The 24,323-nt window shown below is 40.3% G+C and overlaps 2 protein-coding genes across 5 annotated transcripts in view; one reads left to right on the top strand and one right to left on the bottom strand.

The window, feature by feature from the left end:
* The window catches only part of LOC110401829 (SAM domain-containing protein SAMSN-1-like), a 270,707-nt gene that overhangs the window by 181,700 nt on the left and 64,684 nt on the right, over positions 1 to 24,323 (top strand). For 2 of the 4 annotated variants that reach the window (XM_021403359.1, XM_021403337.1), the window contains exons 1-4: positions 8,341 to 8,422; positions 11,558 to 11,695; positions 19,063 to 19,103; positions 23,653 to 23,690. In XM_021403359.1, coding sequence (XP_021259034.1) covers positions 8,348 to 8,422; positions 11,558 to 11,695; positions 19,063 to 19,103; positions 23,653 to 23,690 — 292 coding nt within the window. In that variant the 5' untranslated portion in view covers positions 8,341 to 8,347. Of the gene's footprint in view, positions 1 to 8,340; positions 8,423 to 11,557; positions 11,696 to 19,062; positions 19,104 to 23,652; positions 23,691 to 24,323 lie in introns of those variants that run through there. The other 2 variants (XM_021403343.1, XM_021403349.1) reach the window with 1 other exon arrangement.
* LOC110401856 (heat shock transcription factor, Y-linked-like) lies at positions 6,353 to 8,247 on the bottom strand. The gene is given in 3 exon segments (XM_021403377.1): positions 6,353 to 7,240; positions 7,661 to 7,787; positions 7,789 to 8,247. Coding segments are annotated over 3 exon segments (1,062 nt in total). The 5' UTR covers positions 8,049 to 8,247; the 3' UTR covers positions 6,353 to 6,565.

Below are 24,323 nucleotides of genomic sequence, written 5' to 3'. Positions count from 1 at the left end.
CTTTCTACCTTTCTTTCTTTCTACCTTTCTTTCTACCTTTCTTTCTACCTTTCTTTCTCTCTTTCTACCTTTCTTTCTCTCTTTCTTTCTTTCTACCTTTCTTTCCTTTCTTTCTCCTTTTTTTTCCTTCTTTCTTACTCCAAGACAATTGGTCAGAATGAACAGGTAAATGAGGTTAGGAAATCCGCAGAAACTGTTTCTGTTTCCAGAGCTTAACCATCTGCCAGTACCAATGCTCAGTATTAGTAGTGGTAATTAGGTGAGTATATTTGCTGTATTTACACAGCAAAGGAGGTCTGTTTGCCGCTTTTTTCGTCTGTTGTACAGATGTTTAGTGTATATTCCCCATATGTTTAAAAAGAAAACTAAAGATCAGTATTAAAGCCACACTGATACAAACTCAAATAAGGGAACCACTTTGTGTTGCTGGTTGCTAATGCTGTCTTAGCACAGAGCATGGGTGCTCACCAGATTGTAAGGATTAAAAGCTGTTTTGGAGTGCTTAAAGTGAAATGATATACTGGGATTCTGTAACAAGTGTCCTCTCATAAAAAGTAATTCCATGGGAATTCAGGGACACTTTTGATCACAGTTTAATGTGAGTGCTGGTGAATTTGTTCAAAGTTAACAATGGCTTTGTGGTACAGTCTGTAACAGCTTGAAAACATTCATTTCTGCAGTTCTTTGGGACAAAATTATTCTATTAAATTATTATTGCTCCACTGGGGCAGCTTCTTGCTTTCTACATAGTTCACTTTTTAAGTAAGTGTTGCTTTCTGTGTCAGTTGAGAAATCAGCTTATAGACACAATGTGGGAGAGACTGTGTGGACGAGAGCAAGTCAGGTCACAGTTTCCCTGTTATACAGGGTGTGCAACAACTAAAGTTACTGTGAGAGACATTCTGACGGCAGTAATTATGGATAGTTCAGACAAGTGAAAGCTACTGCCATGATGGTTTCTGTAATGAAATAATTCTGTTTAAAGATTGCTGCTAAGAAGATAACCTCCTTTCTTTACAAGCTTTCCATGGGAGCCATTCTGTCCACTCTGGTAATCTCTTGAGCAGCTGGCAAAACATCTCACAAGTTATCAAGATCTAAAGATAATACAGAAGTCACTAGCATGGGTCTATATTTCATAAAAATCAAAGCCCTGAGTGCTCCTCCCAGTGCATGCAACATGGTGCAATTACTTTCTGTAATCAGGTTGTCTAGCTTGGAAATGAGCTAGTGACCCAAGTATGAACACTGGCTGCTTTTACCATGTCAGTCTGTGGCTGTGAAAAGGCTGGCGGCACAGTGGTTGAGCTAGCAAACAAGATATGTGGATATTTTTCTCTTCAAGAAAGGCAAATCAAAAATAACACATAACAACAAAATAATTAGGTTTCAAAACAACGTTAAAAGACACTAGAGGAGCCAGTTGCTTTGCAGATGTAAATTGACATTTATCAATTGAAATAACTTCTGATTTATACAAAATGAATATCTGGAGTAAGTATTGAACCTGAAAACACAGAAGAGGATCTTTGACTACTGGCAAACAGAAAGAGCCTTGCAAAAATAGTATTCTCATGAGTGTTTTCTTCGCATAGATTAAGACTGACTGCAATGAGTGTGTGCTTGTGTGTGTGTGTGTACACATGAATATGTATTTTAAATACATTGTTTTATAGGTTGAACAATAATTTTCTTCCCTATTGAGCATATTGAATTAACTAATCTATAATCTTAGGAAATGCCAGGAATGTTTTGTTTAAAGGTATGGTAGAAGCAACTTCTGGCTGATTTGAAGTGGTGGAACAAGTGGTAGTTAAAGGAACATCATTGGTTTATACTGTCCAATTTGATTTTGTTTGGATTTGCTTTTGTACCTCTCTGTACCACTGAGACAGATTTTTAGTGTGAGAAACCCAGTGTGACAGGCCAGTCCTGCAAGTGGTGTCAAGGAGGCTGAAGACAGTCATGATTCCCAAGATGGCTGTAAGGACCTGGATGGTATTCTGCCCTTCCAAGGGAGGCAGATAGGAATTACTCCTGCCTGTTGCTGTTGGGGGTCCAATGATCTCCTGTTCTTTTCATTCTTCTTCTTCTTCTTCTTCTTCTTCTTGTTATTTTTGTTGGTGATGTTCCAGGATGGGATGTTTTCCCAGCAGTACATCTTGTCCTGACTTAACTTCAGAATGATTTGGCTTGTACATTAAGATCAACTTTGCATTGGATTACTTACCTTGGTCTCAAGAAATTGCAGAAAAAACATATTTTCCTTCAATACCTTGTGTCCCTTTTTCATTTTACAAAACAGTCTAAAGCATAAATGTCTCAGTTTTTGTAGACGTATGATGTTCAAATGTCAACATTAGACTCCAAATTTGCAGTGTCTTTTCCACCTTATGGTGCTTATCGTGTCAGGTGATTAAATCAGAACAATACTGTTTGTTTCTGGACAATGTATAGAGAGGTGCCCAAATCAAGCACTGCTGTTTATCAATTGCAAGAAGTTATGTCTCCAAACTATCTGTTTTGATAGCCTGTCTACTAAATGACAGAATCCTACAAATCTGAGAAAGAGAAGTGCTAATTATAGTCCTTTAATTAAGGTTGATATTTTTCCTATAATACTTTCCTGTATCAAGTCTTTAATCATCAGGTTAACATCAACACTCTGTGGCTAGCATCAGTTCATCTGGAACACACTGCCAATTAATCCTGGTCTGGGTGGTTCTTTTCTTCTGAGAAAGTTTCCTTTTTCACTTAATTGGTAGCATTCTTCCTGGAAACAGCAGAATATTCTCCTCTGATGGGGACCTCTTTGAAAATGAATGTGCACTTAGCCCAAATTACAGACTTTTAGTTATTTCTCTACTTTTGGAGCCAAAAGAAAGAGAGAGATCGCAACTATTAAAAAAAGTACGTGTCCACAAATATGTCTAGATATTGAGACTTCTTGGTACCCAATATCATAGGTATTTTCTAGCAAACTCTCCAAAACAAAGTGGCTGCATACAACCTGACTGTTGAGTATCACCTCAATGGTGTTTCAAGAACCGTGCTCAGGAGTAGTTTGGATGCCGTTTAGTTGACCTAAGACAAGTGTGAGCAAGGGACTGCTCAGGCAAGGGAACACCTGTGCTGAGGGTCACATTACAGTGCCTTGGATCATTCTCTGTAATTCAGTTTGCTAAGAGAGGTACAGCCAGATATGTTTCTGGTTCAAAGAAAAACTGAATATCAGGAATGTTTCTGTATCCAGAAAGTGGATATGTGAGGAAAGAAAAAAAACTCCTTATAGAAGGCAATACTTAAAGGCTGATTACAACCTTCTTTGATAGTGAACAGTATTATTAGCATTGGAAGTGATGAAGACAGGGAAGAATTTCAGATGTTGAAGTGCTGCCAACATCATATATATCAGAAACCTACAAGAGAAGGGAGCTATGGAGAGGATACAACATTCCTAATTACATGGATGCTCGGATCAGATATTCATGTTGAGCACCAATCTGGTGTAAGCCAAATAGTTTCCCTTACATTTGTCTATTTCCCTTCCATACGGTAGCTTTCTAGCTACTGGTTTTGCTTGTGAAATGTAAAGTTAAGTACCGAGTGAAAATCTAATAGTCTTAGTGATTTTCAGTAGTGTAGAACTAGTTATATGTTTTATTTTTATAGTTGGTTGAAAGATGTGCTGACAACTCAATATAAAATATATTATATTTAATGTCATAAACTAAAACAGCTGTTATTCTCTCCACCTTATGATCCATGTAGTCTTTGCACACGATGACAGTAATATGCAAAGTAAAGAACTGCAGACAGTTATTTTCCTCTAGCTCTGAATTAGGATCTTTTCTGCCATAAAGGGAAAGTAGCAGGCACTACAGAATTAAGCTGTTTTTTTTCCTGTTATCTCTCGCATTGCCTTGTGCTGTTTAATATGCTCAAAACTACTAAAGATTTGAATAAATTCTAAGTCTGCACGAGCTCAAATCTGTAAAGAATTTTCTCTCGTTGACTGATTTTGGGGGCAAGGGGCAGGCCTACAGGCCCTTTCTTGGATGCCCTTGCTACCTCTGCCCAGCTCCCCATCATCTAGCTCTCCTTCACTCAGTTTCTCTCCCACATGAACTTCTGCTGTCCCATGTACAACAATGCACTTTTGTGTGCACATTCTCTTTCCCACAACCTCACTCCTTTTCTTGCACTCTTAAGCATCTCCTCACATCCACACACCCTTTTTGACAACTCCCATTCTTGTGACCTCACCCTCTTTCTTGTGACCTTGCATCTTTTCTCACAACCTTTCTTTCTTATTCCCACATAGAATCATAGATTCACATGCCTTTTTTTCCCTTGCTGTTCTCCTTTCTCTCACTTATTCTCCTTTTCCCTTGTTCTTTCTCACTCACTCTCATTCTCTTTATTTCTCCCCATTCACTTTCTCTTGATTTTGACATCCTCTTTGCCAAGCCCACGCTCCTTTCTTCATGCCCATGCTCCCTTTCTTATGCTGTTTGTCACTCTCTCAGTTTCTTTCCTGCAGCCTTGTGCTTATTCATTCTCATGCCCTTGTGCTTGCTTTCTTATGTCATCTCTTCCCTTTGTCTCCTCACTCTTTCCCGCACACTCTTTCTTGTGTGCTTTTCCCACATGCTTTCTCTTGTACACACACACTCTTCTCACATACTCGTTATCTTGTTCTCTCTTGGCCACACTTGCATGTCTTTACTCACTCTCTTTCTTGAGCGCTCTCCCTTATTGCAGCCTTGCTCCTTTTCATGTCCTTGCACTTTTTTTTGCATGCTCATTCTTTCTCATGCTCTCTCTCTCCCTCACATGCACTTGCTGTTTCTCATGCACATAGTCTCAATCTCACACACTCATGTTCTCACGTGTTTACACCTTTTCTTGCACCATTGTTCTCGCTCTTTCTCATACAAGCTTTCTCTCTCATCCGATTTCTTCCTCTTGCCTTTTCTTGAGCACTTCCCAGTCACTGCTCATATCTGTCACTCTTTCTCTCTCTGCTTTTCACTCCTTTGCTGTTTCTCTCTTCTTCTTCCTCTTCTTCACTCTCTCATAGAAGCACAGAATGGCTTGGGTTGGAAGTGACCCCAAGGATCGTCAAGTTCCAAACCCCCTGCCACAGGCCAGGCCACCAACCTCCAGATCTCTCCTGCATGTTTCTTTCTTGAGCATTACCTTTCCCTTGCATTATTCTTTATATACACTTGTTCTTTCTGGTATGCTCTACCCACACACCTTCTTTCTCACGTCCTCACTTTTCATGACCTTCACATTTTTCAGTCCCTCACATCTCACATGGAGATGATCTGGAGACAGTGTTTGGATGCAGGACAGAATGAAATAAGGAATGTGCCTTACAGGAAGAGGAATTGGATATTCACACTGTGCAGATTAACTTATGCATTAAGGAATAAAGGAGGTACAGATTTTTAAAAAACACAAAAACCAAAAGAAAACAAAATAGCAACAAAGCTTGTCTGACGATGCCATGACCTAAATGTGTATCCAAACTGGCATACTTCTTTTGTATGGTAGATCTTCCTTCTGAAGTGACGTACAAGTCTACAATTTAAGGAAAATAGTATGTGTGTTATCTAAAAGACATTGTTTGGGAATATCTAAGTAACTTTTAAAGATCTGGAGCTTATATAATGTGGGTATATAAGATTAGTACTTTACAATTTGGTTGTTCTGTCCTTCATATTAGATCTGAAATGCAAACGTTCAATATATTTTGGAAACGGGACTTCTCTTGAGGATATATGCCAGCATATTTGAGAATTATAGCTGATGCCATTCTCACTGACGACAAGTCAGTGATATTTTTTGTGAGTATAATGGTGCAGGTAAAAGGAGTGAAATATTTTTCTAGACGTTAATACGTTTAAGACTTAAAACAATTGTCAAATTTATATTTATTGTAACCTTTCTGTAACAAGAAAGGCCAAATATCTTTCCAGGTCTTCTGAATGGTGTTCTCTGATTTTCCAGAGGAGGCCTCTCCAAAGCACTTGGTTTATCAGACCCTTGGTAAATGTTAGCCCAGAAATTAAATCAAGAATTATTATCGTCTGGCAGTGTAGAGCAATATCTTGTGAGCAGTCATCCTACTAAGTTTGCATTCTCTTTCTGAGTCTTCAATAATTAAAGTGCTAGAGTTTAATTAGTCTCTCCCGCAGAAGTCATCATTAGGAAGAGCATTCTCAGTGCATGCAGCATCCAAACGTCATCCAATCTTTTACTCTCTATGGCTAAGGGTCTACAGCATCATTGTTAGAGAAAACTGTTAACTTGTTTTAGAGAACTATTGTTTCTACTTCTTTTTGAAGACAGAATGAAAATGTGATCTGAGATGTCACCTGAATGAGTGAATGAAAAGGACATGGCAACAGAAAAGTTTTATTATTCAAACATCCTATTTCCAGAAACATCTGTCTATGAAGTAGGAAGTTACAAACCTATAAATGGGTGCGGCTGTCCCTGCTATGTGCAGTGGGTTCCGTGCTAGGGTTCCGGCTGCCCTTCTACATCTACTCCGTCAGAGCTGCAGGTGCATTTGGAGCAATGTGGGGCTGCTCTGTGGGAGCTGCAGGTGCATGTTGGACAATGTGGGGCTGCTTTGTGGGAGCTGCAGGTGCATGTTGGCTGCTGCCAACATGGCCATGGCAAAGCATTGGCTGAGGTAATGCAGGGCAGCCCCAGGATCCTGCAGCTCTGATTCCTGCTGGGGCTGGGGAAATGCCTGCCACATTGAGCCAGGTGTAAGAGTGGGTGCCATGAAGGGCAGAGTGTTGTAAGCTGGAGGAGCTGAAGCGGCACCCAAGGTGGGACTGCTGCTTGGTGGCAGCGGGGAGGGGGCCAGAGGCTGGCACTCTTCCCTCCCTGGTGCAGCAGCAGGGTCTGGAGGAGTTGGAGCGCTGCCTGCTTGGGCTTGGGTAGGGGCTTTCTTGGGTTGCTTGGGTGGTGGAGGCCCCATGGATGCCACTGTCTGTGTGCCCGCTTGTGGATCTGCTGGCAGCAGGCTCTTCTCTGGCCCAGCAGCTGTTCCCTCCATGGGCTGGGCATCTGGGCTGCTCCTCGGGGGGCCCTCGTTCAGCTCTTCCTGTGGGCTGGGGGCAGCCATAGCTCTTCTCTTTTGGGCAACTCTGCGCTTGCAGTGTTCCAGCAGCTCTGGGTGATCTTTCCTGAAGTGTGGGCTGTAGTAGCAAAGTAACTGAAAATGCAAAGGAGAAGAGTTGTGATCAGTTTGGGACTGAAAGACAGTGAGGTAGCAAAACTTAAACTTTTACTTGCTAAAGATAAACATGGGTATTAAAATGTCTATTGGTCAGTTTAAACTTACAGCTTAGGTTGGCCAAAGCAAGATATGTTGAAATAAATTCATACCTCAGCTATCTTTCCGTTCCTTGGGTTCAGACTCAGTGGATAAAACCCAAATGTATTTTACCCACATTTCTAGTACTCAGCAATGCTACCTCTAAAATTCCTGCAAAAAGCCAGAGGAGGAAATTAGGATCAGAACGTTTACTGTCATCCTCATCTCCTCTGTTACCAAGGCTTATTTTATTGGACCCTCCATCTCTTCCACCAGAATATTACGGGAGTTGGTTCATGTGTGGAGCAACGAATGTACCTTCCTGTGAGCTGCAAACACCTCTTCCTCTGCCAGAAACTCAGGAAGCGAGGGAGATGTTTTGAAGTCACGCTGCCTTTTTGTGAATCCGTACACATTAAGCTGGTGAATAAAGCTTTTCATACTCTGTCCCAAAGACTCTCAGAGATCCTTTCTTTCCCAGTACTTCGCTCTGAAATATTTCTTTGTCAGTTACAATGCAGCTTCCATTCTGACCCCACCAAATGCTCTTTAACTGGTGACTTTTGAGCAGTACCCAGAGTTTTGCAGGAAAAGTGAGGGCTGCAGAGATAGCAATGTCTTTGTGTGTACTCTCCGTGTAAGAAGCATGAGGTATGCATTTGATTTCCTCCTTATCAGGATGAGTTAGTACATCCTTTTCATCCATTTTTGATGCCCAAGCTGTTCCTTTATCCTGGCCCGAAAGATGAGAAGGAAAGCCTCGGGATGTAGCCGGACCCTCTGGATCAGAAACAGAAGTTCCTACTGCAGACAGCTCACTTTCAATGTCTACTGTCTCAATGTGACTGTGGTTTGTGCTCGCAGCCAGTTCTGCAGGGAGCTACCCTTTGCCCTGCCTGCTGGCAAGTGACATCCCACAGAATTGTCGAGGGGTTCCAGTGGGAGAGGCCCAAATGTCACCGTGGTGCCCATGTGTCATGATGGTGACGTCACCATGCAGTGCCTATGGCCTGGCTGGTGCAGCAGCCCAAGCAGGTGTTGCTGACCTGCCCTTGTTGGTGGTCCTGCACAGAGCCACAGGTATTTTCACTTGAGTCAAGGAGCAAATAAAACTGTATCTGAAGGTGATCACCTCGCCCAGACCTCGCTTCCCCTTCCCCGTGTGGTCCCCCGAATCGCTCCCTTTTGGATTCCTTGCTGTCCCTCAGGTTCTCCAGATGGGAGGGGAAATCAGTTTCCAAGCAGCGTTAACAGAAAAAAATAGCCATCTCTTCCCAGTCTGTCACAATTTCTTGCAAATGCTCTTTTATTTCAATTGCACAGCTTCTGCAAGGGAGTGGCTGTGTGCGCAGGTGATGCTCTGCCATGTCAGTGGTCTCCCAAAGGCTGCTCTGAAGGTCCAAATAGAAAAAGACACTAAGTGCGTTTTGCTGATCGTATAGACAGGAGATGTACAACGCCTCTTTCCTTTTATTTGGTTCCTGTGTTTTTATTTGATATTTCAGAAATTTAGAAAGCAGTCCCACAAAATCAGTGATGTTCTCGAAGCCATCTAAATTGCAGTCCTCTCTACAGGATCAAGTGCTTTATCTTTTATTCATCCTGATAATGAAGCTGAGAAAGTGTGGGATAGATGAGTGGACATTGAGGTGGGTTGAGAACTGACTGACTGGCTGAGCTCAGAGGGTGGTGATTGGCGGCACAGAGTCCGGTTGGACACCTGTGACTAGCGGTGCTCCCCGGGGGTCTGTGCTGGGTTTGGTCTTGTTCAATATATTAATCGACGACCTTGATGAGGGGATAGCGTCCAACCTCAGCAAGTTTACTGATGATACAAAGCTGGGAGGAGTGGCTGACATGCCAGAAGGCTGTGCTGCCATTCAGCAAGACCTGGACAGGCTGGAGAGTTGGGCAGTAAGAAACCAGATGAGGTTTAACAGAAGCAAGTGTAGAGTCTTGCGCCTGGGAAGGAATAACCACAAGTATCAGTACAGGCTGGGACATGACCTGTGGGAGAGGAGCTCTGCAGGGAAAGACCTGGGGGTCCTGGTGGACAACAGGTTGGCCCTGAGCCAGCAGTGTGCTCTGGTGGCCGAGAAGGCCAATGGCATCCTGGGGTGCATTAAAAGGAGCGAGGGAGGTGATCCTTCCCCTCTACATCTCCCTGGTCAGGCCTCACCTGGAGTACTGTATCCAGTTCTGGGCTCTCCAGTACAAAAAAGACAGGGATCTCCTGGGAAGAGTCCAGCGGAGGGCCACAAAGATGATAAAGGGCCTGGAGCATTCTTCCTTATGTGGAAAGGCTGAATGAACTGGGTCTGTTCAGCCTTGAGAAAAGAAGAATGCGAGGGGATCTTTAATATTAATGTTTACAAATATCTTAAGTGTGGGAGTCAAAGGGACATGGCCAACCTCTTTTCAGTGGTCTGTGGGGACAGGACAAGGGGAAATGGCCAATATGCGAAGGAACTTCTTCACAGTGAGGGTGCCAGAGCACTGGAACAGGCTACCCAGGGAGGTGGTGAAGTCTCCTTCTCTGGAGATATTCAAGACCTGTCTGGATTCCTACCTGTGCAGCCTGCTGTAGGGGGCCTGCTTTGCAGGGGGGTTGGACTTCATGATCTCTAGAGGCCCCTTCCAACTCCTACAATTCTGTGATTCTGTGATTTTCTGCACACTCTTACTTTTCCAGACTCACCTGCTCTGACACCCCACACTCCATCTTTCCTCTACAAGCTTTCTCTTTCTTGTGTGAGCTTCCTCTCATGCTTTCTGCTCTCCTCAATAACTTTATCACACTTCCTTAATATTCCCCCTCCTCTCTTTCTCCCCCTTCCCTCTCTCCTCTTAGTCTCTTCCTTCTCCATACCAGTGGTCAAGCAATTCTTTTTGGTGGGCTCTCTTGTTTAGGAAACACAAGTGTCAGGCAGACAAAACTCTAAATATTTGGCCAGATCCAAGCAGAAATAAACATAGTTGTCAAAACCCAGGCAGTTATGTGCATCATGAGTAGCATGCTTCATAACCTGTGCACTACTTTACCAGGAAGCATGAACTCATTCGCAACTGGAACCAATTCTGGTATATAACTGAAGTATTTCCCAGAGTTTCAACCCATAATATTTCTCAAACAGCATTTATCTTGGCTTATCAAAACTCTAGTAGACTGAAGCAAATGAAATTCCACAGATAGACATTGTGGTTGCAAAAGCAAGTAATGTGTTTGACCTGCTGTTTCACCACTCAATAATATTACCTGTTAAACATTATGTATTAGCAGCCTAGATTCAGATCTGCATCTGTGTTTATCCTCTGTACTAGAGGAATAAATGTTTTTATATAATAATATTTCATTAATTTCAGTTGTGTTACTCTGCTATGTCATACTGTGAAAAATTTGATTTATTCCTTAATTAATGCAGTTAAAGTCAATTATTAAAATTCACTGGGAAAATATTCAACACAGATCAAAGTGACGACTTCTAAAATCTAGGATTACTAGTTAGTGTCTTGGTTTTGCCATCTGCTTTCATTTAAGTCTTGAATTGTGGAATGGTGATGCATACATGAAGTATGTGTCTCCTGGAGTTGAGGGATAAATATGAAAATCTTGTCTTACATTAAAATGTTTGTATTTTTGTTGGCTTGAGGAAAAGAATCCTTACATGTATATTATCACATTAAGTTCAAATATTTGAATGCAAATTAATTTTTAATTAATTTCTAGCCAATCTCATGATTTTGGGGGCCTAAATCATGGCTCAAATTCTGAGATCTGGAAGCATTGTTTCTGTTAACTTCTGTGGGGTAGGGTTAGCTTTCTGCATCAAATTAACACTTTCCCATAAGTAACGAGTATTAACTGAAAAACACAGTTTATCCTTTTCATAGAAATTTTCACATAGTATTCAGGAGAAGATACTCATCTGATTTAACTCCTCCTGAGCATATAAGTCTCATTTTCACTGTACCCTCATATTTATTCCTGCCAATCTGTGGAATCTGTGTTTTGATATTGTGAACTCCAAAATTCTGGTATTTAACGCAAGTGTTGCATATTTTTTGAGAGAGAGGAAATGAAGGATTTTGAAAGATAACAAAGGAAAATCAGTCTTTATATTTTAAAGATCATGCAAAATGAATGCTTTTGTTTGTTTGTTTTTAAAGTGGGTTTACAAGTGCTCATCTACATAAGTCTGTTTCAATCTATTTTAGGAGGGTTCAATGGACAGCTTGTATGAGCCTGTCCCTGAACATCAAGAACCCAAGGATACAACCAGTACTTGCAGCCAGCCCAGCACACCGGTGAGCACACGTGCAAACTGTGGACTGTCTGATAGGTCTATGTCTTTGGTAAGTAAACTGCAATTGTAAAGTATGAAGTGTATTTTGAAAAAAAAAAAAATTACTGCGTATCCAGACTCACGTGTGTTCAGCTTGCTTAGCTTCTAGTTTGAAATATTTAGGCTCTATAGAGCCAGTGTTCATATCTCATCCCTGTACCCAATCACTTGGTTACTGTGTCTCTACCTGTGTCTTTAGCTGTCCTTTTTATTAAAAAAAATACATTTTTAAAGAGTGAGTGGTATGAATTTTGTAAATGGTAACCTCTGTGGAATAACCACTACATTTGATAAAACATCATTAGGCAAACATGTGAAGGAAATTGTCTTCCATATTTTTTTCTTCCTAAGTAATAGGAATAACAGGAATAATATTACATTTCATAATCTCATTTATTTCATTAAATAATCTCTTCTATTTCATTTAATAATCTTTTTTTTCTGCTTAACAATGCCTCCTTTATTTGTAATTACTATCTCTATCTTTGCAAAATAGTGACATATGATGCAGCCTTGTGAAGGAATAACAAGAAACCAGGATGTTCATTATTAAAGGAAGAGAGACTGTCCTGCTCACACAGATTATGCCAGCCTTGTGTGCTGTGTGCTTAGCTACCATGTACCTATATGTCTGTTTGGCCTAAGGTGTTGCAGTGTCGCAAAGCAGGTTTGTGAACAGGACTTGTGTGGAGACAGCATTTGAGCAAGTGGGATAGGAAAATGGCTGGCTAATTGTTGCATGCATCTTCTGAATCCTGAAGGAATGGAAAGAACTTATTCTTCCCCGACCCATCTTACTCTGTGCATGCTCTCTTCTGGATAATCATCTTGATGCTTTGTGCAATGGTTTGGCTTTGAGATCATAGTAGCGCAGAGATCTCAAGAGGCCTCATTGCATCAGCACAGATTTGTGAGCCTGGGCTCTGAGATGTGCTTGAGTTATGGTTTTATTGCAGTAAGTGGGAGATGCTTTCCTGTGTGACAAGTTTCTCCCCATTATCTGGTTGTGACCTCATTACTATAAAAATGAGCCACTTCTGCACCATTTCACCTAAGTGTCTTTAATCATGGTTGTGAATTATGGCTGTGACCTGATCCTAGCATGCTTGTAGTATTTCAGATACATGAAAATCTACCTATTTGGCTAGGGCTGTGGCACACAACAGTATTGAAACAAGCTATTCTTCTAATGAATGTGGGACACTATAGTTCAGCTCCTACATCCATTCAGAATGTTTCTGCTTCTCAACACCCTGTCTGTATGACCTCAAGCCAGCTGACCAGCTAATGGCAGCTATGCTATTTCTTTGTCCTACGCTAATCTGCTAGGAACCAGATTTAGAAAAATTGAACTGAAAATTAAGACTAGAATTGCTCTTTGGTTTGTGTCCAGGATGTAACACAATACTTTGCAACTGATAACTACTGTGACTTGTCTTTCACCTTGCTAAGGTATGGTAGAGTCAGATCCATAATACTAGGTTAATTACAACGTGTAAGACTAAGAATTAAAGATGCAGTGACCTCAGGCTTTTTATTTGTTGCTTTTTTTTTATTTTGCACTGTTTTCTGATTTGGCAGCTTTCCTTCAGACTCTTCATTATTTTAATATATAGTGAGGCTACATAAATTTTAAACCCAATAAAATTAAACAACCTGTCCAATGCAGTTTTATTTTCATTGAGCCAGCCTAGAGAAGCAGATATGTTGCTTTTGTAGGGTTAGAAAATGGTAGATATTAATCTGAAAAAATTGAAGAATATTTTTTTCATATTACTTAGTGCTGTTTTTGTGGCAGTGCCTGGTCCATGAAGACACATACACAGCAGTGAATAGAAGAATCCAGCACTTCCGTTTCTGCTAACTCTTATCATATATTTCTGTTTTCCTAAAGGGGATATTTTAGTGATGGCACATTTATTCGTCATAAATTTAAATTTCATCATCAATAAAAGCAAGGGTAAGTGGGAAGCCATCTGTTGTCTCACTAAATATTAACAAGAAGCCCCATAAGACTGGCTGTGAGCTTTATTTTTAATGTTTTGAGAGAATATTCAGCTCAGCACTTAACTAAAAATAACAGCTCAATGCTGTGTCACTGTGCTGGCTGTAGAATCAACGTGGTTATTTATAAAATACTCTCTAGAAATGGAAAACAAGATTAGTGATGACGCGTCAGCGGTAAGACCTATGGAAAAATGCTGCTAAGGCCAAAGGACTATGTGTAATCTTATCTGCTATTTCTAGCATGTGAGTTATTAGACCTACACCTTGGATGAAGCCGTTAAGCTTATTAACTGAGCCCATTTGTACTTCTCTCCCATTTTTAATTCCGTCACTTGGTTCCATGCTGCAGGGCGGCCCCCATAGCATGATAAATTCAGAGCATTATTGGCTCCCTCAGGCCCTGATTCAGCCATCTATCATTATTCAGTAATGCATATACTTAAGTGCATTGCTAATGGGTATGGGCTTGAGTGTATGTTTAAATGATTGGCTGAGCCATGGCCATGTAGATTCCACAGAGCTGTTAAATTTCCTCAGGATGGAACAGCTTGACATGACACTTCTCTTTCTTGGGAGATTTTTCCCCCTTCCTTTTTCCCATATTACTTTGTAAATCAACATAGCAGGCATTCAAGTTCTGCTTCCCTCAGCTCAGAAGACAGAAGATAGAGCTAGTGGAAATTTTTCCTCCTGCTGCAGCAAAGCAGTTATTTTTTTTGCAGTTATCTTGTCTCTTGTGATTTGTCTCAACTGTAGTTGGGCTGTTCCACCAGTGACATGGAAAATACAGGATGTTGTGGCAACTGGAGCTGTGCAGGACATAATTCAGAGAATACACTCGTTGGACACCTTTTTGAACAGTGATTATTTTTGCTTCTGGCCAAATGCATGCACAAACAACACATTCTGGATGAAGAATAATCTGTTATGTACTCTCTTTATCTTGTTTAGTATATGATGTGTCCCCAGTCTGGGTTCCTCTGGTAATGGCTTGTGCCTGTTATACACGCTTGTCTTTTGATTTTAATTCTCTCGGGGGTATGTCTGTTAACTTGCATTACTTTCTCTGTTGCTTAGCTTCAGTTGTCTTCTCAAACAGAGAGTGAAAACTAAATTTACAGAGCTGTTTCTGAACCTTAAGTATAGAAATGTTGAATCAAGTCTTCCTCAGATACAGCTGGTAGCCAAAAGTGCGTAATGAATCATATGGGTACAGTTTGTCTCTAACAGTGCTATTAACTGAGACACTGAATTTCTTCATTTTCTACTTCATGGCCTGTCTTAAGCTTCACAAGAAAAGTCTTCTGTATTAAAAATATTTTCATACATTTCCTGTCAGATTGCAATCACAAATGTCCACATACTTTTTAACTGTTTGCTGTGATATGATCAACTACCCTGTATATCAGAAAAATGCCAAATAATTTATTGGTCTTTCTAAGTTATTGTCAGCAAAACCACAAGCAGTTATGTTACCTACTTTGTAATTGGCATTTGATTCCACTGGGGGAAAGAAGAGGGCTAGTTATCTGAAGTTATTGTTTCCCTGCTTGTAAGTCTAACAGAGGAGCTTCAGCTTTTTCAGCTTACTTATAAACACCACAGGGACTTGTTCCTTAATTCAGAGCTATTTGATGAAAGCAGAGATTTTACTGCAATTTCATAATGCTGAGTTTCCCTATATATTAGTTTATTTTTAAGAAATAATCATTCGCATTTGGGATAGGGAAACTTTTCTAGTTTCCATAGAAAAGGTGATGACAAACTTCAGAGAATGTAGAGATGAGATTTTAAATGAAAATTACTTTACAGTTTAAGGTAAAACATGTTTGCAAAACTGCTTAAATTCTTAGAGATTACAGATATAGGATTTTATAGTATATTCAAGTACTGTAGAAACTTAAAAAGTAAGTGCTAACAAGAATAATTAATTTTTGTACCCCAAATTAGACAGCTGATTCAGACATCACAAAAAGAGATGCACTGAATAAAAGGAGCTGTCAACGGTTTACGGGCGTTCGGCCCGGTTCTGTGCCGAAGGGGATGGGGGATCCACGGGTCCACACCCCGGGAAAAGGGAAAAGGGAAAAAGGGTAAGGAGATGGGCCTGAGAGCAAAGAACAGTGGCAACAATCTGAGGAGAAACAAACTAATTTACTAAATAAAATATCGGAATGCAAAACAACACACTATAGTACAATATAATTACAATTTAAGCTGATAAATCCAATACAGAGAGAGAGAATGTCCCAAAATCAAGGTAGGCCTTACTCTACTACCGACGATAAGACGGCTGGAGAGCGAGGTGCTGCCAAGACGAGAGACGGCGGAAGAAGGGACGAGGTCTCGTGATCTGCAAGTTTTTATACTGCGAGCTTTTATCTTTTCCCTCCGGCTGGAAAATGGTAACAGAGGAACAAAGTACCGTGGGGAATGTAGTAGTCCTTCTCTTCTGAGGACCAGGTACATTCACTACATGATGTCATGATGTGGAGTACCAATAACCGAAAATCATAAAACCATGACAGGAGCCATTTTTAAATGCCCGTTGAAACCCACCATCGTATTCCATGGTGACACTGCATCCCACGATATCTAATGAATTCTTCAGTATTGCCTCAGCATGTGAAGTAATGCTATACACGCATCTTTTGCTGCCTTTTAGGAAACTAGTGCTGAAGTATTTGTTTCAAATTGTAGAGCAACAGATTAAACCCACATGTTCCACACCAGGTATTTGGCATGGCAAGACTTGAATTAATAATCTTTCCAGGTTTAAGACCACACTGAACTTCAGAGAATGCCACATCTCTAGTTTTTACCCTGGTTCACATACAGATTCTAACTTAACAACATCCTCTGTGTGGTCTCTGATCTTCATGCATAGTACTTCCTTTAATGATTCTTTCTGAAATAAAATTGTTGATAATTTTAATTGAGATGTTGATGCTACCCTTTTTAAAGGGCCTTAAAATCATTTTTTTTTTTTACATCTTTCAACCATTTCTTTAGAGTTATTGAAAAGATTTGTCCCAAGACATGCTGAAGGGTTTGTTTTTTATTTCAGTATGAAATTTGTCTTGCATTGCTTGCAGTATCTCAGGGTAAAAGGTATATACTCTTTTGATCCACATACATTATCTGAGAGTGAAACTATACTTGCAAAAATATTATGTGAAAACTGCATACAATTATTAGCATTCACAAATGTCCAGGTACTAGTGGAACCTCCTGCACTCTGCTAAAATAACCTCAGTGCAATAAAACAGCCTTTTCCTAATGCACTGTCTGAAGAAGCTTAAAAAAACTATGATGGATTTTACCAAGAGAAGGAAAAAAAAATATATAAAATTCTCAGTTATGCACTTGCATCATTTAATGTAGTATCTGTTTTGGTTTTTCATCATGCAAGCTGGTAGGTATTTTTTACATTACTGTGTTCATAACTGTGCAGATGTAGATGGTATTACATAAAGGAAAAAAAATAAATTTAAGAATATAAGAAATAGGTCTATAAATTGACATTTTCATATTTATTTTTTAAATGTGTCTTGTTGCCCCGCAGATCTAAATGACATTCATCATGGACATTTTAACCCCCGTTTCTGCTTTCCAGGCTGGAAGAAATAGATATGAAAGTGGTACATTGCTTTGATATTCTGTCTCAGGAGATATCAAAATAGTATTGCGATCAGAGATCTCTTCTGCCCTAGAACGACATCCTCAGGTTTACTTAAAGTTAAAATTAACTTCAAGTCCCAAAGTGGCTATAATAGCAGTGAGAAATTACAGCATTCCTTGCTGAGTGAGGTACCCTTTTGTTTAGTCTTTCAACACACACATAACCCTTCTCTTCCTTCCCACATCTTGCCATCTCTTTCCTTTTTCGATGGACTTTCTTTAAATAAAGTCCTAGACTCTGCACTTGCCAGCACATGATGCTTGGTCTCCGAAAAAGGACAAGATAATCCATTATGACCCATATAACTAGGTCCTGAGAATTTCTGAGTGGCACAAAGGGAGAAAAGGAAGCAGATGATGAAAGAACATTCAAGCAGATATTCAGCTAACACATGCTCATCAAAAAAAGGCATAAGCCCGGCAGCTGGGCCCCTTCAGCTGTATGATCTTGCTTCAAGCCCAGTGTTTCAGTCTGTTTTTGTGCCACTCAGGCTGACTTACACAGCTTTCAGTTTTACTTGCCTTGTTTCCTGCTCTATTATAGAATCGTAGAATCATAGAATCACCAAGGTTGGAAAAGACCTACAAGATCATCCAGTCTAACCATCCACCTATCACCAATATTTCCCACTAAACTATGTCCCTCAACACACATCTAAATGTTCCTTGAACACCTCCAGGGTTGGTGACTCCACTGCCTCTCTGGGCAGCCCATTCCAGTGCCTGACCACTCTTTTGGAGAAGTACTATCTTCTAACATCCTACTTGAATCTCCTCAGGTGCAACTTGAGGCTGTTCCCTCTAGCCTTATTGCTAGTTACATGGGAGAGGAGGCTGACTCCCACCTCACCACAGTCTCCCTTCAGATAGCAGTAGAAAGCAATAAGGTCTCCCCTGAGCCTCCTCTTCTCCAGACTGAACAATCCCAGTTCCCTCAGCTGCATCTTATAACACTTGTGCTCCAGATCCCTCACCAGCTTCGTTGCCCTTCTCTGAACACACTCCAGGGCCTCAATGTCTTTCTTGTAGTGAGGGGCCCAAAACTGGACACAGTACTCGAGGTGGGGCCTCACTAGGGCTGAGTACAGAGGGACAATTACTTCCCTACTCCTACTGGCAGTACTATTTCTGATACAAGCCAGGATGCCATTGGCCTTCTTGGCCACCTGGGCACACTGCTGGCTCATGTTCAACTGAGTGTTGACCAATACCCCCAGATCTGTTTCATCTACACCAGATATGGATCTCCTCTGCATGTTACGGAGTTAGAGGGTCTGCATACTTCTGTGTCCATTAGAAAGATTCATCCCATTGTAATTTGTGTGCATTTTATCCTCATAAAACTTCCATTTTGGAGGCAATATTTAAAAGAATCATATTATGCTAGAAATACCCATTCTTGAGGTAAGAGTATTGTGCTCTGATTTTTCAGGGGTATTATAGTTGTCAGTGTTAACTTCTTGGGAGCCACTGATATTGAAACCTCTGAAAACCCAGGACACTTACCTACATATATTCTCTCCTACACTGTGTCCTCCATAGCTTCACTTGTTGAATATCAGTGAATATTAAAAACACACATCAAATGTGCATAAAAGCATCTTGCATTGTCCTTACAGTTAGGAAAATATTACATTTTGATGAAAATTTTTTGATTTTCTTATTTTTTCTCTTTTTTTTTTTTAAAAGGAGTTTCCTGACTTTGAGAACACAGTGACCAAAAAAAGAAAGTAAGTTGAGACCAATTCAAGGTCTACACAGTGTCACTATATTTGTCTGTTCCTTTCACCCTTGTTGTTTTGTTGATGTGCTTGCTAATGTTACATTAATTTTCATAGGGTACATGTATTAATATTGCATTTGAAAAGCAAGTAACATGCTTGTAATGCATTAGTAAAGCTCTTTTCCTGTGATTTTTTCATACACATAAATCTTTCTTACAAAATATTAGGACCAGGATAGCTAAAACCAAATGCAGTTAATCTGAGCTTGTTTTAACCATATGTCCACTTTTCTGAAAGATTGAAGTAGTAACCTATTTTACAGAATGTTTGTACTGTTGACCTGATAATCTTCTGAAGAGTTGTTTGTGTTTTTTAATCCAAATAAAAAATTAGTTTGCAAAATGATTGTCAACGGTTTACGGGCGTTAGGCCCGATTCCGTGACAAAGGGGACGGGGGACCCAAGGGCCCACGTCCCGGGAAAAGGGGAAAGGGGAAAAAGGGTAGGAAGATGGCCCTGAGAGCAAAGAACAGCGGCAACAATCTGAGGAGAAACAAACTAATTTACTAAATAAAATATCGGAATGCAAAACAACACACTATAATACAATATAATTACAATTTAAGCTGATAAATCCAACACAGAGAGAGAGAATGTCCCAAAATCAAGGTAGGCCTTACTCTACTACCGACGATAAGACGGCTGGAGAGCGAGGTGCTGCCAAGATGAGAGACGGCGGAAAAAAGGGACGAGGTCTCGTGATCTGCAAGTTTTCATACTGCGAGCTTTTATCTTTTCCCTCCGGCTGGAAAATGGTAACAGAGGAGCAAAGTGCTGTGGGGACTGCAGTAGTCCCTCTCCTCTGAGAACCAGGTACATTCACCACATGATGCTATGATGTGGAATACCAATAACCGAAAATCACAAAACCATGACAATGATTCAGATTAAGCAGGTCAGACCTTATTTTTTCAAGTACATTTGACACAGCAGCATACTTCACATCCATTTGTTAAGGCATGATATTGGTTTGGGCTAATGATTGATATATATATATGCAAGCAGAATAGTTTATTTTGAAAATACTTTTTTGTCTTGAGATTAGCGATTATTGCATTACCAACGAAGTTCCCTTCAAATGAAATCCTGCCTAATGGAATGATAAACACAGATCTTATCTGTCTGGCTGTGACATGAAAATCCCTGGACATCATAATATTTTTTTCTTTTTTAGGTGGGGTGCCACTAAATTCAGATCATCAGTGTTATCTGTCTATTGCTGATAAATTTCAAAATAGATAATAATTTCAATGAAAATTTCATTTGTCTTAATAAACAATTTTCATCTGGTTTTGGTCATCTGATACAACTACTAGTAACTTATTGGCTCAAACACAGGCATGCACTCAGAGCTTTGAGATCTCAGTTATCTGTGACCAGAAAGGGCTTTGTGAAAATGCTCTTCCTTTCCAAAATTCCATTAATCTAAGTACAGATATAACTCTGTTATTCACATTTTTCTGATCACCATTTAATTCTTAGAAGGAAGCTAAACTACTGTGTGTGCTGGCATGGATTTACCCCAGCATAAAAATTTAAAATAGCTCTACCAAATATGATGCAATCACCAAGCTGCCTGAGCCACCTGCTTAGTTCAGTACCAAGTCTACCCTAGTGATAGGATTAGTAATCTGTGGCTCCACTCTCAAATCTTACAACACAAATAATATTATTCTATTCTAAAACTAACTCAATTCCATTTAACTAATCAGAATTTAGAAAGGTTGTCTTGCTCACTTGACTAATCAGTGTAAATAATGATTAAGACAAATTCACTCAATGTGAATTGGATTCAAATATTATTTCACTGTTAATGTCCAACCATCACTGTACTGGTATCAAACTCTACTGATAATGTAGAAATTTTTGTATTGGCCTTTTCCACAGATATGGAGAAAGTCAATGAGAAATCATAGATTCATAGAATGGTTTGGGTTGGAAGGAACCTTTAAGATCATCTAGTTCCAATCCCCCTGCTATAGGCAGGGACACCTCCCTCTAGACCAAGTTGCTCACAGCCCCATCCAGCCTGGCTTTGAATGCTTCCATGGAGGGGGCATCCACGAGCTCACTGAGCAACCTATTGCAGTGTCTCACCACCTTCACAGTAAAGAATTTCTTCCTAATATCTAGTCTAAATCTACTTTTCTTTCAGTTTAAAACCATTTCCCCTCATCCTGCTCTACATGCCCTTATAAAAAGTCCCTCCTCAGCTTTCCTGTAGGCCTCCTTCAGGTACTGGAAGGCCGCTATAAGGTCTTCTCAGAGCCTTCTCTTCTCTAGGCTGAAGAGCCCCAGCTCTCTCAGCCTGTCCTTGTAGGGGACGTGCTCCAGCCCTCTGATCATCTTTGTGGCCCTCCTCCGGACCTGCTCCAACAACTCCATGTCCTTCTTGTGTTGGGAGCTCCAGAACTGGACACAGTACTCCAGGTAGGGTCTCACGAGAGCAAAGTAGAGGGGCAGAATCACCTCCCTTGAACTGCTGGTCACATTTCTCTTGATGCAACCCAGGATACGGTTGGCCTTCTGGGCTGCAAGTGCACACTACCAGCTTGTGTTGAATCTTTCATCCACCAACACTCCCAAGACCTTCTCCTCAGGGCTGCTCTCAAGCCATTCTCCACCCAACCTGTATCTGTGCTTGAGATTGCCCTGACCCAGATGCAGGACCTTCCACTTGGCCTTGCTGAACTTCATGAGGTTGGCATGGGCCCACCTCTCAAGCGTGTCCAGATCCCTCTGGCTAGCATCCCTTCCCTCTATCTTGTGAACTGTACCACTCAGCTTGGTGTCATCTGCAAACTTGCCGAGGGTGCACTCGATCCCTCTGTCCATGTCACTTAAAAAGATGTTAAATAGCACCAGTCCCAACATCGATCCCTGAAGAACACCACTCGTCATCGGTCTCCACTTAGACATTGAACCATTGACTGCAATTCTCTCAGTGTGACCGTCCATCCAATTTCTTATCCAGCAAGTGGTCCATCCATCAAATCATTTTTTTTCCAATTTAGCAACCAGGATGTCATGTGGGACAGTGTCAAACACTTTGCACAAGTCCAGGTGGATGATGTCAGTTGCTCTTCCTTTATCCACTGACACTGAAACTCCATCATAAAAGGCTACCAAGTTTGTCAGGCATGACATGCCCTTGGTGAAATCATTTTGGTTACCACCAATCACCTCATCTTTATTTTCAATGTGCCTTAGTAGGGCCTTCAGGGGGATCAGCTCCATGATCGTGCCAGGCACAGAGGTGAGTCTGACTGGCCTGTAGTTCCCTGAATCTTCTTTTTTTCCCTTCTTGAAAACGGGGGTTATGTTTCTCCATTTCCAATCAGTGGGAACTTCACCACACTGCCATGAGCTTTCAGATATGATGGATAGAGGCTTGGCAACTTTGTCTGCCAGCTCCCTCAGAATCCAGAGATGGATCTCATCAGGTTCCAGGGACTTCTTCACCTTCATGTTCTTTAGGTGGTCTTGAACCTGATCTTCACTTACAGCAGGCAGATGATCATTCTCTTTCTTACATCAGGGCAATAAGGAAGAGAACAATGAAAATCAGTAACAGAAATAACAGAAATATGCTTTTCATAAACAGTAAAATAATGATGAATCTCTGGAAATGAAAAAAATTCTAAGCGTGAAACCGCTAGAAAAGAACTAGCGCTCACAGACCAAACAATAGTTCAGATGTATTCTCTCATTCAGAAAACTCTCCACCACCTGCTTGAATATGAGAGAGGGATATCAATTTTTGTGCTCTTTCCCTTCTGCTTATTGTAGTCACAGATAAAAGAGTCTCCAGACTTATCTAGTATAATCTTCTCGCAACTTCTAGCTCAAAAATTACTATAATTTCATTTTTTTTAATGGGTAAAGTGAAACAAATTAATATACAAGATAAATCTGTGTTCATTCTGAGATTTTTTTCTTCTATTAACTTAATGTATTCTTTATTTAATGATCTATAAACCACTCACTGCAGATGGAAGCATGAGTTAGCATCTTGACATAAATATGCAAAGAACTCAAGGTTTATTTGAGCAATAAAATGTCCCCACATAGCCTGTGGGTTATGTATGTTCTTATGTAGCTGTTTGGTTTGATCTACTGTTATGTCACCAAACTTCAGACGGTAATTTCTGTAAGTCGCAGGACATTTCAGATCATGTCTAATGAAATGTATCTCTTATTCTCTTTCTGATGGCCTCCCTGATTCAGTCATGAGATCTCTGTTACAAAAAGAAACTTGAATAAAATACTTTTACAAAGTGAAAACTCAAAAGATTTCAGAGCCCTCTGCGGCATGCAGAAGTAGACGACTGGGTGAATGAAAAAAGCCAGTAACTCCAGTTAAAGACAGTAGGAATTGCACAGCCAAATCCCTGGGAATTGAAGAATTAGGTTGAAAATATCCATATTTGATTAAATGTGCTTTCATTTGTCATTCTGACTTTCAGCTAATGGTTAATTCTTTTAATTCTTTTAGATCCATCCAGAAGTCTCTGTCTGAAAATGAAGCATTTGGTTAGTAACTATTTAAATCATTCACTATATGCTTGCTAATCTCACAGAGCCAAATTTAATTACAGGTCTGATTTGCTTTACAGCTCTTGGAGCAAATGCAAAGGAAAGGAAAAATACACCTAAGATATCAATATATCCCCTTTGCTTTCTACACATACATTGGTAGTTAGATATTGGAACCAAAACTATTTAAATCTCAGTTTAGTTCCTATACTTAAGAATCTATTGTGGAACAGCATAAGAAAATACTTAGCATGTTCAGTGATTCTTTAAACATTTAAATAAAAAATCTTAAATCTCTCTGATATAATCAAATTCAGTCTTTTCTGTGCAATTCCTGGAAGCAAAATAAAGGCACACGTTCTGTGGGCTGCTAGGTATTAAAAACAAGGTTAAGATAAACATCATTTTGATCATGTTTTAACCGTGTTAGATGAGGTACTGGACAAGGACAAAAGATGAGAAAACTTGAAGTCTGTCCATTCGCCCATCAAATTTCCTATATTGCAAAATCATCTGTTTATTTCCATGTTTGAGCAGATTCTACAGTGTTCTGCAAGCCTGTTTGATTTGCATTCTTATACTATTTTTATAGACCTTCCTGTTATTTCACAGGTTTGCTATGAATTTAGG

The sequence above is a fragment of the Numida meleagris genome, chromosome 1 (assembly GCF_002078875.1).
Source record: "Numida meleagris isolate 19003 breed g44 Domestic line chromosome 1, NumMel1.0, whole genome shotgun sequence".
Taxonomy (NCBI): Eukaryota; Metazoa; Chordata; class Aves; order Galliformes; family Numididae; genus Numida; species Numida meleagris.
Note: the sequence above shows the minus strand (reverse complement) of the source record. Positions and strands in the feature narration are given on the sequence as shown.